The sequence below is a fragment of the Oryza glaberrima genome, chromosome 5 (genome assembly GCF_000147395.1).
Source record: "Oryza glaberrima chromosome 5, OglaRS2, whole genome shotgun sequence".
Taxonomy (NCBI): Eukaryota; Viridiplantae; Streptophyta; class Magnoliopsida; order Poales; family Poaceae; genus Oryza; species Oryza glaberrima.
In genome coordinates, this window is record NC_068330.1 from 13,144,252 (window position 1) to 13,160,057 (window position 15,806).

The 15,806-nt window shown below is 40.2% G+C and overlaps 1 protein-coding gene across 1 annotated transcript; it reads right to left on the reverse strand.

Moving 5' to 3' along the window:
* Positions 1–2,384: 2,384 nt before the first annotated feature.
* Positions 2,385–8,279, reverse strand: LOC127772741 (external alternative NAD(P)H-ubiquinone oxidoreductase B3, mitochondrial-like). Its single transcript, XM_052298703.1, has 10 exons — positions 8,034–8,279; positions 6,298–6,556; positions 5,998–6,192; positions 5,449–5,699; positions 5,006–5,222; positions 4,816–4,920; positions 3,929–4,201; positions 3,314–3,435; positions 2,868–2,987; positions 2,385–2,748 (listed from the first exon to the last, which is right to left on the reverse strand). Exons 1-10 carry the CDS (start codon positions 8,129–8,131, stop codon positions 2,661–2,663), a joined length of 1,728 nt encoding a protein of 575 aa, XP_052154663.1. The 5' UTR covers positions 8,132–8,279; the 3' UTR covers positions 2,385–2,660.
* Positions 8,280–15,806: the final 7,527 nt, after the last annotated feature.

The following is a 15,806-nucleotide window of genomic DNA, read 5'->3' on the forward strand; positions in this document are numbered from 1 at the left end:
GTAGTGGCCATCTCGATATTACATTATATTGTCGAGGAGGACTGCAAGAGGCGAAGGCTGGAGAGCACGAGCACCTGTTGGAGATTGGGGTTGCAACCAGGAAGTTAGATGGGGAGGGGAGGGAAGATGATCGAGGGAAGGTAGAAGAAACCTGCTCAGAGATTCGTGCTGGACGCGTGTGAAATCCTTCCGAAGGAGTGAAGGACGAAAGTCCTCTGTAATTTTCTTCAGCTCGAGGGCCAGTCAAGCAAATCAAGGCATCATTTCTAGAGGATGCTACGTCCGGACCATAGAATTTTAATTGAAACATTCCTTTTCTTCTTTTTTTTTTTTTTGCCTACAGCAATTTTCGTGTTTGGTTACTTTTCTTTTAGGAATAACTTGGGCCAAACATTTGAAGTATAAGAGATTATCTGGTTCACAGAACCACAGCCAAACGTTAACTCACTTTACCGCGTCACAAATAGTTACGTTTAATAAACTTGGCTGCCTATTTGGTTGAGGTCACACTGGAGTATAACATGATTCTTTCTCTTCCATCTATATTGTTTGATTGCATGCTCACTCGAGATTATTCTTCTTAATGAAATAAAGGACATGAACTTTAATTAAGGAGCTGTGTTGTATTGTAGCCCTTTCATGCAACCATTTGGGCCCACACGGCCATAGTGAACGGGCAAAGGGAGGGTAAGGTGGACACACGCAGCTGGTGGGAAAAACTCAAAAACTGTTCTTCACCGTCGCAAATTTGTTTGGCACAAGAGCATAATCATTAAAACAGCATCAACAAAAAGATCTAATTATCACGAGATTTCTTCAGTACGAGCTTTGATCATTTGGAAAGGCAAAGCAAGGGGTCCATGGCCACGAACTCCTGTTCGGAAAAGGAAAAGACCAGCATGCATAGCATAGCAGTGAGAGAGTACAATTAATGATCGATAGCAAAAGGACGATGCGACGCTACATGAAAACCAAAAAACCACACCAGCACACACATGCATCAATCGGCATTATTGACGAGTGAGGACCCCGGGCATGCAATCGTCCCGTCCTCTGTGGAGTGTGGATCCAGCATATTGATTCCAGATTCAGATTCAGCTATGCACCGAATCGAAACGACGTTGGTTGTTGCGTGCTGCGTGCATCGTCACTGTATGTTGGTGGTTGGTCCAGGTACGCTCGCTCGAGATTGGAGAACCAACCGGGCGGGCCAGACGGCGGTGGGGCCGCACGCGCGGGGGCCATCTCCCCGTCGCTTTTGCCGTAAAATCCACCGTCCCGTCCCCGTCCCGCAGAGCTGGGCCATCGGTCGACTACTCATACATGTCGCTGTGTCGACTGCTCGTTTGCTACTTACGCCGAGCGGCGCGTGCCCCCGCCATGTGACGGTTTTGGAGCATGTACTGTACAAACTAGTAGCACAAGCCAGCGGCAGTGGAGTTCTCCCGTGGCCAGACAGCGCGCACCGCAGAGTATTACAAGTGGCGCGCTAGATGCTGCATGCTGTCTGCTGCTCGGCCGTTTCCTCCTTCCTGCAACGATCGATCCAGATCCGGTCCACGGGTAGCACCGTGCGGTGTCTCGCTGCTTGTTCTGGGGCTTGCACACCAACGTTGCACCGCACTTGTACCTTTGGGTTATGTGGCAATTAATTATCTGTCACTCGTTGTCTATAATATATAGGTCTAGTGGTAAATAATTTAACACCACTCATAAGAGTGGCAAATAGTTAATTATTCTTAGGGTTCGGGATATCTCACTGCTTGTAGCTTGTGCTGGGCCTTGTACATGCGCTTGGTTTCTTTCTTTTTTCGTCGATTTGTAATATACGTTTGTTGAGCCTATAGATGTTCTGGGATATTGTTTGATTTCGTCGATTTTACTGCACCGATTGGTTTTCCACTCAAACTGGTTTGCCATCTTTGTTCTCACGTTTTCATCGGTTTCCAAATTTCTGCTCAAACAGGTTTTCATTGGAAACAGATCAAAATTCTTTTGCTTTTTTGCTCAAAACCGGATGTTGGGATTCTTTTTTCTTTTTTTTTTTGGACGAGGATTAGGATTCAAATTTCGATTTGGGAATATTTATTGGTTCAAGAATTTCATTATTTTGCTGATGCACGTATCCTTCAAATGGTACTGATGTACGTTCACTTTATCAGGAAATTGGAATGGATGAGAAAGGCGGAACTAGGCTCTGTTCTGCTTTTATTATCTCCATCAGCAACAATTCAAGAAGATAATTAACGGTAATCTTCCTAAACAACTAAAGGAAGGCCTCCACAGGGAATTGAATCTGTGGTTAGCGTGATCTCGCTAGAAGAGAAGGACGAGGTAAAAAAAACACATAACATCAACATTTAAATTACTAGGATACTGAACTGTATTATAAAGTACTGATGTATAAATCATTTAACCTCCATTGTGTCATAGAAATATCGGCAAGGTCAAAAATTGGTGACAAAACCTTGCTACGCTACAGAAACCTGAGCTTGTGAAAATAGCCGAACAAATATAACGATGCTCTCTCTCTCTAAAAAAAATGATGCTGTATGCAAAAATAGTTGTTTCCGAAGGTATGCAAAAATTGTATTATCCAAGTCTAATAGAGCTTCAGTTGGCAAAATGCAGGGCGGTGAACAACACCATCCTAGTTCAATTTATAGGCTGCTTGAGTCCCTTCCATAGATGAACCGCCTGCCCCAATCAGATACTACCAGCATCCTGGTGCGCCAGCTGAATTGCTTACTGCATTCCATAAGAGCAAAACGCCATTAAAAACTCTACACGACACGTCCATACATGCGAGGGAAGATGAAGTGCAGAAAGGAAGACAAGCATGTTCAGTAGGGTGGCATTATTAATACCTGGCATAGACAGAATACCATAGCCATTGGGTGCTGTGACCAACATGTATCCAATCACCCGGCAATTGAGCGGCTGTTTGCTCTCCACCCAGTGGAGCAAACTGGCCAAGGTGCCTGTACCTGTAAATCATAAAGGGCGACCATTAGGGACTGCTGTATTCTGGATGCCATGCAAAAGAAATCTCGTGTATCAGCAATATGTGACAAGATTGGTAGGCTTTTGTTTGGTTTGCTCCACTGGGTGGAGCAAAAAACTTTGGTTTGGCAATGCCAATTGTTTTTAGCTACCAACCAGTTAGATGACTAATTTATTGGTGTTGTCGATTTCTTGGCATAGTTGATTGGAGTCATAAACAAAAAAAGTTCATCCGTAAATCCATATCAACATGATCAGCAGTGTTTAAGTGCCTAATGTATGTATGCTAAGAGAGCAAGGGAAAACAAACCTGAAAGGTTTGAACCGATGACGCCCTGTGCCTCTGATCCTCAACGGACCTTCAGGGTTCTCTTCACAGTATTTCATCTTGTTGAAGCAGTTTGCCAGATAGGCTCCCTCTTGTGAAGCAACCTGAAGTGCCAAACGAAAATTCAGAATACATGAAACGGTTTGTAGATATTCAAGGACACATCAATTTGACATATAAAATGCCAAACAAAAATTTACTCCCTCCATTCAAAAGTCTAAGGCACTTTTTTTGTCACTAAGATCAAGAAATTACCTCATCCACCATGTGACAAAACCACAAAAATTTACTCCCTCCATTCAGAAGTCTAAGGCACTTTTTTTGTCACTAAGATCAAGAAATTACCTCATCCACCATATGTGACAAAACCAAGGAACTATATACATCCATACAACCAATGAGTAGTAAGATGGTTCTTTGTGTTTGGGTCAACAATTTAATTTGGCACATAAAGACTACAAATATACCCAATCTCATTTGGAAAACATATAATGGTTTGTAGATATTTAAGGACACATCAATTTGACATATATTGCAACAGATTTCTTTCCCTATGTGCAAAGTGCAAACTCTCTAATGGTAGACATGAATAATTACCTGAGCTGTTGCTGGGAGCATCTTAACTTGCGAGTCCACTCGAGCAAGGGCTTTCTTGAATTCCTCTATGTTCAGCTCTTTTGACTCCTTAATAGCATTCCCGTCTGAATCTTTGAGTAGGTCATGGAAGTCCTTCATTTGGTTAGTTTTAAGGTACAACTCAACCTGTGGGTACCTTTCATAGATGTCGCCAAGAACATTTTTAATTTTCTTGACAGTCAAAGAGCCAGAATTGTCCTTGTCTGCTACCCGGAAAATTGAAGCAATATCTTCCTGAATATACATATCAACACAATCCATTAAGAATGTCAGAAATTCATAAACAAAAGTAGTTGACAATACATGAAATTTGTTTGCTAAACAATTACTAGCATTTATGTTAAGATGGCATTAACACTACAACAGGTAGATGCTAGATCATGTCAATCTTGCCTTTCTCACAAAAAGAATTTGAAGTAGGAACTGAAAACATCCTCCAAAAATTTTGAAGTTGGTTCAGAAAGGAACACCACGGTGTAAATCTTTATAACTATAATAGTGATATGTTTGAGATGGCTAAACAGCTTCACACAAAGTTGCCGTCTTTAAACCATAATAATTTCAGCATTTGTAATTTTTTATATTTAATCATATGAACTTATTATCAAAACAAAGACTTAGATATAATTAACTGGCAACTTAACACTGAAAAGGGCTAATTGCTGTACATAGGCCACTATTTGAAATTCAATTATGCTAGCTTAGTATTCTAGAGAGCAGGCGATGAAACATGTTAAATTATAATTATACCATAACATATCGAGATGTTCTTGCCAATGACAAAATATGGTGCATTCTTTACTTGAACAAAAAATATGGTATCTTTGCATTGAGAAGTACACACATACCATAACTTTTCTTTGAGTTATTGTCGCGCAATCACCGAGAGCATATACATCATCACATCCATGAACCCTGAGCCATTCATCAGTAGCTAGCACTCGTCGGTTTGCCTACAAATTAAATAAGTGTTTTAAAAACATAATTTAGTGTAATATGTTGAAATGTATTCTCTTATGAGTTCTGTACGAGATATACCTGACCAACTTGCTTCATGAAATCCATTATGAGGGGACGGGTTCCAATACCAGTGGACCAAACAGCCATGCCATAAGGCACAGCAATCTCTCCAGTTGCAGAATTAGTCATAGTGATAGCCTTATCAGACACCTTCACAACCTTAAAATTCGTCTTCAAATCTATGCCTGTCCTCTTGAATTTATCTTCAGCAAATTGGGTAATTCTCTTGTCAAACCTGCATATATAGAACATTAAAACTTTTTTTTGCAAAGAATATCATAAAACTGCATCAAGAAACAGAATTTTCTGAAATTTGAAGGCCTCCTACATATGTAATTATCAACTAAAATGCTTCTGATCGGTAAAACTAAAAGGGTGAAGGTTCAAAATTACTAACATAAAACTAAAAATGTGAATATTTTGCAGTGGTTCAACAAGTACAACAGATCTCAAGGTCTTACATTGTAAGGATATGATCTCCAGCTTCAATTACTGAAATATTCGCATACTTCTTCACATCAGGATACAACTTTGCCAAGTCCTCATTGACAAAGTCATGAAGCTCTGCAGCAAATTCTACACCAGTTGGGCCACCACCAATAACAACAAAATGAAGATTCTTCTTCCTCTCTTCCTCAGTTAGGTTTGGAAGGGACGCTCTTTCGAAACATTTCAGGACACTCTTCCTAATTTTTTGAGCATCTTCTACTTCCTGACAGAATGCACATGACGATTCAATTCACCATGCAAAATATGTTGCAAAATTGAACAACATAATGGATAACATACTAAAGAAAAAGAAGTTATGACGTAAGATGGAACAAGGATATTCTTTGTTTGACAAAGAACAAGTATATGTAAAGATGTAAAAGCAAGTTTGCTGAAGGTAATTCAGACATTGACCAAGAGATAAGCTGAAAGAGTCGTAACTGATAAGATGATAAAATAAAACCGAGTTTTGTTACAACAGTTAATTTCTTTCATTAACCTACTGCCTTATTAGTACTGACCTTTAGAAAATGGCAGTTTTCAACAACACCAGGGGTATTGAATGTATTAGGTCTAGCTCCAACACTGACGACCAGGTAATCATAATCTACAACAAATTCACTATTTCCATCTGAGTCTGATCTGCAGTGGATCTTTTTGTTAGTTGGATCAATCTTGTAGCACTCTGCTTCCCAAAATCTAAATGCGCCGCCTCTCTGGAAAATAATGTACATGTAATATTTGTGAGAATTCTTGCATTACAAAATGATGCAATATATCAATAATATAGCTAATTGATTATTAATTCAGTAAGGTCTTACCTTTCTCACAATATTACGGATAGGCTCTACAATACTACGTGCTTCAACTGTGCCACATGTCACACTAGGCAACAAAGGTGTGAAGGTAAAATAGTTGCGAGGTGATACGACATGAACATCGTACAAGGAAGTGTCAATATTTCTCAAGAAACTTGCGCCTGCCCAACCAGTTCCAACGATAACCACCCTCTTCTTGCCAGTTCCATCATTTATTTGAAGTACTTGATTATCCTGGCAAGCATAAGTCAAAGAACCAACACTGCAAAGATATTTGAATAAAAGGTGTGTGAGAGGAGAGACTCAGAGTCCTGAAATATATACAATATAAAATATTATGAAAACTAATAATAAGAGTGCATTTGCCATCTCAGTGAGTTTTAAGTTGCATTTACTAGTTTTTGATTTGCCAATGAATACCAACTAATGAACTTATCAGAGCCATAACAGAACATGTAAATAAAAATTTCTTCCAGCTATAATGAATAGCACACCTCTGCTGCTAGTCTTCTTCACTTTCAAAACAGAAAGAACCACAAGAGAAGTATTCACTAAAATTGCTTGAGACGCTTACAAGATTTTGCTACATGGCCCAAAAACAGAAATCCGGCAATACAAATGTTATTTCACTTTTGTGATCAAACAATATCATGAACAGTATCTGCTGTGCACAATTCCAATATGATCCCGGGTTACAATAAGAAATATGAAGGACAAACCATCACCATGAATCTATCTGGGACAAACATGTCTAGCATCATGGATTAATAGCTATAGCACATTCTCTTAAGCAAAAGGGTGAGAATACAATCTGCTTAAATGCCCACTCCTCTGTCCCAAAAAACCCCAATATATCTGAAGATGTACCAGGACAACGTGCATGTCTAAATACATCTTCAGGATTGGACTTTTTATTGGACGAATATATTATTATTTATTATTTATGACGTTAAATAAACAAGTAGGACATGTTTTGGACTTTTGGTGACACAATACATACTCGTCTCCCTAGAATCGTGAGGCGGTGATTTCAATATTACAATGTCAATGAACAAGAATAATACAATCCGATTTAGACGATTGGCCTAGTAGGCACCATGGTTCCAGCACACTTCAAATAATTTGTTGTTTCACTTTCACATCACAATCACATTCTTTTTCAAGTGTCAAGATGACATAGATAATATTTTTTAGATTTCACCATAACCAATTATGAATATAAACGTGAACCAGATTTGTTAGATCTATGAGTAATTTTACCAATAAATGATCGAACTTCTGAACAACTTTTTCACCCAAATCTTAATAAACAACGTAGTGCGGTGTTTAAGTGTTGGGCTAGGTGTAAAGTAAGCGTCGGGCTACGGACTTCAGGGGCAAAAGAAAAGTTGCAGGTTGACAGATCACCACCGACTTAATTCTTAAACCGAAAAAAAAAATCCATTGAAAAGAACATCCCCGATTAAACTAATCTCATGTTTTGGAGGAAAGGCTTTAACTACTCTCATGTTTATACAGCCGCCTTGATAGAACTAGCGCAAAATCGCGACGAAAACACTTACACGGTGTATCAAAGTTCGGCAATCAAACCAAAGCGCGGACGCGCGCACGTACGGCGGCCCAACGCACCATATCCAGCGCAAGGACACGGTTGCGCACGCGTATAACTAGATCGATCAACGGGGGTGAGGTGTATATCAGGGGCGCGCGGAGCATGAGGGGGAGAGGCGGAAACGTACCCGGCGGTGAGGACGAGGAGCCTCTTCTGCCACCGCGGCGTGCGGCGCGCGGCCTCGACGGCGCGGCGCACCAAGCTCAATCCCCCCGACGCCGACATTGCGATCCGGCCACGGCCCCTACTACGGGTGGTGTGGGACGGAGCAGGGGGGAGGAGGAGGAGACGAGGCGAGGCGCGGAGGCGGCGGCGGAGGAGGAGCGGTTTGCTCGCTTGCGAACACGCGGCGGCGGACGAGGGCGACGTGCCTCCTGGCCTCCCGGAGAAAAGCCTAATTATAAACAAAACCACAGGAGAGGAGAGAGAGAATTTTGTCTGCGTGGGCCGTGGAGCTTTTCCACTTTAACCCCTCATAGGTTGACCGATTTGCTTTTAAACCCCGGAGATTTGACTCTGGAATGTTGGGTAGGGATACGGTTAACAATTAAATGTTTTACAGGGGGAGATCAGCAAGACAGACAAATGACAGTTTCGTACTGCGTAATAACTGCGTTTGATTTCCTTCCTTGTTCAGTCGCGGCGAACGCGTTCACACCTTGGACACGATCGAGCGGTGCACCTTGTCCGGGGCTGTCCACGTGGACGGCGCGATGTTCGCGAGGCGGGTCTTTTGGCTTGTGAGACAAGAAAGAAAGCGAGATCTTTTTTTGGTCGTACCTGAAGGTTGGGGTTGAGGAGATGGGAGGGGAGTGGGGCCAGCTTTGCTGCGGCGGCGGCCCAGCTGTACCAGTACTACTGTGTAACAATGGCGCTATAGGGTTTTTTTATGTTGTTTTGGAAACGTGTGATGCTTTTCTTTTCAAGCACGATTACCCAGTTTTTTTTTTTTAGAATTGATTACCCAGTTTTTTATGGCAACGTTTCATTGGAGATTATAATAATGGGTACCTTAAATAAATCAGAATTGCTATATTTCTTGTGACAAAAATTCTTGTGAAAGAATCTGTCAGATTTTGTACCCTTATATTTGCTCTTATACGCTATATTTCTTTCGACATATTTTCTTGGAAAAATCCGTCAGATTTTGCTCTTACATTTGTGCAAGTGGCTTGCTATATTTATTTCGATATAAATTCTAGGAAAAACATTTTTGTTAGATTTTCTATCAAAATGTTGTATAGCTCTCTGTAAATAAATTTGTTCAAAGACGTGCGACTTTCGGTATATAAAAGTGCAACTTCAGTACTAGTAATATGCCCGTGCTAAACGCTACGGTGCAATTCTATATGTCTTTAATTATTTTTTAAAATTTCATGTTACCAAAATAATATTTTTATATGATCTGTGCATTTAAACTTTAATTAAATTCATATCGTGTATAAAATATATTTTATATAAAGTGCAATATTATGATATTACGTGGGCACAATAAAACTTTACAAGACTTAATTATATATAAGCAATTAAGTATACAATATAAAAGGGAAATATACGCATGAAAATATGTTAAAGAAGTATAGAGTCATTCTATTATTTGTTATGTTGTTAAGAAATGCACCTATGGGAGGGACTGAGAAGAAAAAGAAAATAATTCTATAATTTTTTTCTTATCTTTTAAGATCACTATTGGTAGATAGTATTTTATTTATACATCTATATTGTATTTAGAGATGTGTAGTTATATAAATTATCGTGCACCTATATTTTTTTTATGGAAGGAACTGTCGTTTTTTATTTCACTATGACACACATAACATTTCACAATGGTTTTGATATAAAATATTTATTCATCTCATGCGCATCTTTTTTTTTGTGAGTGACATAATACACAACAATTAACCAAATGCTCCTATCTTTTAACATGTAAAGACATGTTCAGAAAGCAATTTGGGAGATGTTCAGAATGTATTCTGGAAGAAAACATATGCATATTGTTTTGCATGTGGATGTGTACAGAAAACTCATCACATAGTGCAACTGAGGTGAATTGAATTACAATTTGGATCATATTATCATACTGTCAAAAAGTCACAGTAATTGATTCACATTCAGTTTCAGCAAAACAATACACATAAAAAGGCAATATTCAGATATTACTGATTCAGTCTCAGCAGAATGAACAACCAGAAAATTTGTACAGGTCCCAAAAATCGATTCAATCACAAGCAATACTGAATAGACAACATAACAACAAAGTTTCATCGAATTTGGTTGTGCATTTCACAAGCAGTATTGAATAGGCCTGAACGACATTGTTTAATGAATTTTCTCATGTAATTCACAAGAAATGTTATATTATTCTAAGGTCAAAACACAGTAGCAACAATATTAAATCATGGTTCGTTCTCGGTGGGTTCATTGGAGACGTTGTCATTGTAGATCTTCATTGTTTTCTCGATGGGAGATACCAGCGAGGATCATACCCTTCGCCCACCTTCCTTTTCTCACCTTGTCCTTTTTCTACCTTCTTGGACTTGTATTCTTCCATGGAACTTTCAACACGCTGGCAGCCATCACATATGAACTGAAACATCATCATGATGGCATTCACGTGGCCCATGTAATAATTCCCCTTGTTTGCTGTTTGCCTTGATGAAGGTTGCACCTTCGCATCATCCTTAGAGTTCATTGACTCCTTAGTTGTGGCTTGATGTGGTGAAAAATCCTCATCATCCACATCATCCATGGATGCCATGCCTTACTACAATACAGAAGAAGTAGGAGATCAATAGGTGCAAACTAAAGTATATAATAATTTCCAACACAAAAGAGATAGATTGGAGAACAATACCAAGATGATGAGTTGAAGTTTAGCAGTCCTATGCAGCCGACAATCAGTGGTGAGTATTTTTTCTTGGTTCATACTTGTTCACCCACTTATATATAGGCTAAGGAGGATAATGTTACCATTGTTGCTATCATGATATTTATGGAAAGACATAGCAATATTGCCTTGTATGTCTTGTGAGTTGACATGATTGAGCATGTAATACATGGAAATATTGCCAAAATAGCACCTGACAGAGATTTGGATATGATTTGCTAACCTTTAAACTGGTTCACCCACATATATATAGGCAATCAGTGATCAACAATTTTTGGACACGAAATCCATCTCAGAAACAACCATAAAATTATCCAAATAATATGGTCAATGGTAACCTTGCTCGAATTCAGACTTCGCCAAAATCAATAGACTTCAAAGTTCAAATGATCTTCAACAATACAAATTTCATGAACACAAAGGATAAAACAACAGATATTAGTATAACTTGTGCCAATGGATAAAATCTGCACATGATAAATAATAAGTGCCTACATGCATATACAACAAACTAATGATGTGACTATACCAAGAAGGAAAAAAAATTATCAACGGCAGTTGCACAACTGCAAATGGCTAGATCAGGTTTTAACTGAATAAAGTTGGCACAATCGCTGATCGTCAATGTCAACCTAGATGAATCTATATATGTTGAAAATTAACCGAAAACAATAGCTAAAAATGTTATCCTGCAATAAAAGGAAATGGTGAAGTGTATCTATTCAGAACCTTTGACATGCACAGGAAATGTCAAAATTCTGATAGGGCTTTGTTGAAGCTCAAATAGATCCATACCTACAAGCATTAATCAGTTATAGGATATACAATGGGCTCAACTCTGTTTGTCGAGGTACTCAAAAGGAAATAGCAATGCTTAGAAATATCAGTCAAAGGTGCAATGCAAAAAATGATGGTAAAATTGCTCCCAGAAAATAAAAAGGATGAATGGCAATTGATTGGCAGATACTTAATCAACCAAATGTGGAAATATCATAGTGCAAATCATTCATGATTAAAATACAACAAAGTAAGTAATACATTATGAGCTAGATTATTACATGATTATAGTGCAAATCATTCATATTTTTAGAGAATGGATCATATTTCAATATGTTTATAAAAATCTGTAGAAATTTCATTGGGAGTAATATCTCACTGTTGTACACAAAATAAACCACTACTAGATAGAACATGGAGATGCTGCATAAATGTTTGGCAAACTTGTGTTACAGCAACATAGCAGCATAAAATCCATGTGCTTCTATGCTGTTATACCATCAAATTTACAACACTCAAGATCACTCATATTTACTTTGATTTTTCTTTAATAAAGCAATTCTCAGTTGTTAAAGACCGTAAGCTTAGTAACTGGCAAAGAAATGAATTTTGTTTTGAGAGAGCCTGTTTTAATAACTTTTTCATGCAAGCATTACTGAAGCTGTGAGGGGGAGTATGCAGTACCTGATTATGCAGTCCCTCCTATTTTCTGAATTTTGTGGGGGAGATTCCTTGCCAAGCGAGCCTATCAAGGAGCAAAAGAAGGAAAAAAATTAGCAAGATTAAGAGTTGGAAATGACCAACATCTCCGTAACGATCAGCAGACTAATTAGATCAGCATCAAAAGCAAAACATTTGATATAGTTCACTCCATAAAGAAGTCCACTAGGGCGAGAAGATATAATTTGCAGTAGTGCATCCCTTGATTCGGTTTGATCACTCCGTAAAAAAGAAAAATACCTGTAGCCTTTAAATGCGATGAAACAATGTAATTTTCTGGTGTCATAGAATTAATAACTGATATACTTGACCAAACAAGTTCCAATTCTGTTATTTCATCTACATGGTTTAGAAACAAACTTAATAAAACTCTCAAAAAAAGCTACTAATCACTGATACCACCAAGCTAGTAGCTGAACTACTCAATAAAACACTCTATAATCGTTAACAACCTGTTGACGCGAAAAACACACACTGGCCTGGGAGATCTGCTTAGCTCCAATGCAGGTCCAAAGTTTGGTGAGATGTGGGCGTGCCAGTCAGTTTGATCCTGCAACTGACAAGATATGCAAATACCAGATCAATGAGCCGATCAGTTGACAAGCCAATGGAGTAATTCCAGCCGATGCCGATACCAGCCGATGGCGATAGGGTTTTGAGTAATCGGCTATATGTCCAATGTATATAATGATATGAAGGCAATCGGCTGATGATAATATAGTATAGCAATATAATCCAATAGAAACCAATCGGCTAGCAAGTCCCAATCTCTGATCAACAGGCAGCTTCTTCTGCACCGACCGATTTTCCTTTCCGGGACGAAATCGGCTTGAATTACCGACGTGGTTTTCGTCGGCATCACTGCATCACGGGCAACCTTCCTTCGAGGGTAACCTCATCCCTTCGTTCTAGTAGAATCTAAAGAATTCGTAGTCCCAATGAGGATCGAAATTGTTGTTGTCTTTGTAACACTCCTCTTTCTGCCTCTCAAGCTTCCCTTGATATTTGCTGATGATCATAGCGGCATTGGGCCGATAGCTTCTTCTATTGGCTATCCCCTCGCTTGTGTGGACCATGTTGACAGGAAAAGGATTGCCGTCGATCTCCATGGATTTCTTTGGGTCGTCGAACTTGATTCTTCCCTGCTCAATGGCGGATTGGATCTGCTGCCTGAAGACTGTGCACTCATTGGTGTTGTGAGACCTTGTGTTATGCCACTTGCAGTATTTTCTCTTCCCTAGCTCTGTAGCAGATGGAATTACATGACCAGCAAGAAGGTGGATTTGTTTCTCCTGAAGCAATAAATCGAAGATCCTATCGTCTTTGGTGATGTCGAAATCAATTTTTTCCTCCTTTCCAGAGTCCTTGACCCATTGGCACGTGACCACTCATTTGTTCCTTGCCCATTCAGCTATTGCTACCTCAGGGTCCTCATCCTCTTCGGTTTCAAAGACATATGTGCTAACATTGTTCACCTTTTTATATGCCTTTCTAGCCTCAAGAAACCTTTGCTCGTGTGCCGTCACCTTCTGAGCTAGGTGAGCTAGACTCTTGAATTCCTGGGCTGAGAACTTCTCCTTGATTGGCACCAGTAGGCCTTGGAAAGCGAGATCGGCAAGCTGGGAATCTGTTAAAGCCAAACTAAAGCACCTGTTCCTCATATCTCTGAATCTCTGGATATAATCTTGAACCGATTTGTCATGCTTCTGTTTGATTGACGTTAAATCGGACAACTTCATCTCATGAATCCCGCTATAAAAGTACTTATGGAACTGTTTCTCCAGATCGGCCCAACTTTGTACAAAATTATATGGCAATGATGAAAACCACGTGAAGGCCAATCTTGACAGAGACAGAGGAAACAATCTAACCCTTAAAGCATCGGTAGCTGATGACTCCCTGCACTGGACTAAGAATCAGCTGACATGTTCATATGTTGTCACATTGTCCTGTCCTGAGAACTTCGAGAAATCTAGGACCTTATACCTGTTCGATAATGGTACTCTCTCAAAATATTCTGGGTATGGATGCCGATACAAGTTCCCACTATCCTTAGGCTTGAGCCCGAATTGTTCCCTCATCACATCGGCTATCATATCTGCCCAAGGCTTCTGCTGAGGTGCTCCCTGGATCTGCTGCGGCACCTGATCCAGTTGGTTGTATTGAGGCAGGTACTGGGGCTGAGGCGCTCCTCCTAGCCGATACTGTATCTGAGGTGAGTGGGGCTGGTACTGAAAATTAAGGTTGCCCCTTAGGTGAGGTTGAGGAGTTTGGTGTACGATGTGTTGATCAGGGTTAAACTAGGTGTCGATAGTTGGCTGTTGTTGTGGGATAGGCGAAAGTTGTCCCATGGTTATTTGCGGAATCGTCTCAACTATCGGCTGTCTTGGTCTGAACATAGATGCGACTTGTTCTAGAGAGATCCGAGGGATGTTATGCCCTGCATGTTGCGGTTGTGGCCTGATCAGAACGTAAGGATTGAATCCTGGCTGCCCTTGTGCCGATGTTGATGGACCTTGCCCCCAGGGGGCACAACTGAAGCCATCGGCTGTTCTGGGGCGGCACTCGAGATGGGTTGATGCCTATCCATGCTGACAGTTTTGTAGTTTGGAAAAACCCTCCAGGCAGAAAAACTGGACCTTTGGCTTGATGCTCAGCTATCGTGCCGTCAACCACATATTTGATCATGTTGGTCAACATGTTGACAAGTACTCCTGATTGGTTGACCAAAGCATGATGAACGGCATAATCAACCTGGTCTTGCATACATCTGAGTGCCTCGAGATCTTCCTCCTGATTGTTGCCCTTGGCTTTGTCGTCTTTGCCAGAACTTGTTTCCGCGTCATCGTTGTTTGACAGAACTACCTTATATTTCTGGACCATGGTGTCGGAACGAGCCTGTGCGAATGAATGCAGGAATCGTTTTGCAAGTCATCTCTCATCTTTTCAAATTCTGCCTTCTGCTCCGGGGTCAGCTTGTCCATTGTTATTGGGATGACATTTTCTGGATCAACTTCTCTCTTCTTGAGGCTTGCGATGAAGAAAATTTTACGAAAGTCGGTCCCACTGGGCATGCCAAAAAGTGTGTTGATGCGGAAAACACACGCACTGGCCTGAGAGATCTGCTTAACTCTAGTGCAGGTCCAAAATTGCTTTCGGGTTCCGAGCGCGCCAGTTGGTTTGATCCTGCAACCAACAAGAAAGAAAAAGGAACAAAATTAAATCCATCAACGATAGCCGATCGGCTGGATTGCCGATAACATATTGTTCGGAGCCAAGCCGATGTTACTTGCATCAGATCAGCAAGGGAATATAAGGCATAGAAATTATTAGATCTACCCGATCGGCTGTAGACGTCAGCAGTACGCAATCTATCCAATGAAAGCACATTTGGATCAAGTGATTGGGATAGATCGGGCGGTATGCCGAGACAGTATAAATCACTTAATATCTAAATGTACTTCAATGTAGGGATTGTGTATGCTCACAGCATAGCCGATTGAGCAAACCTAACGT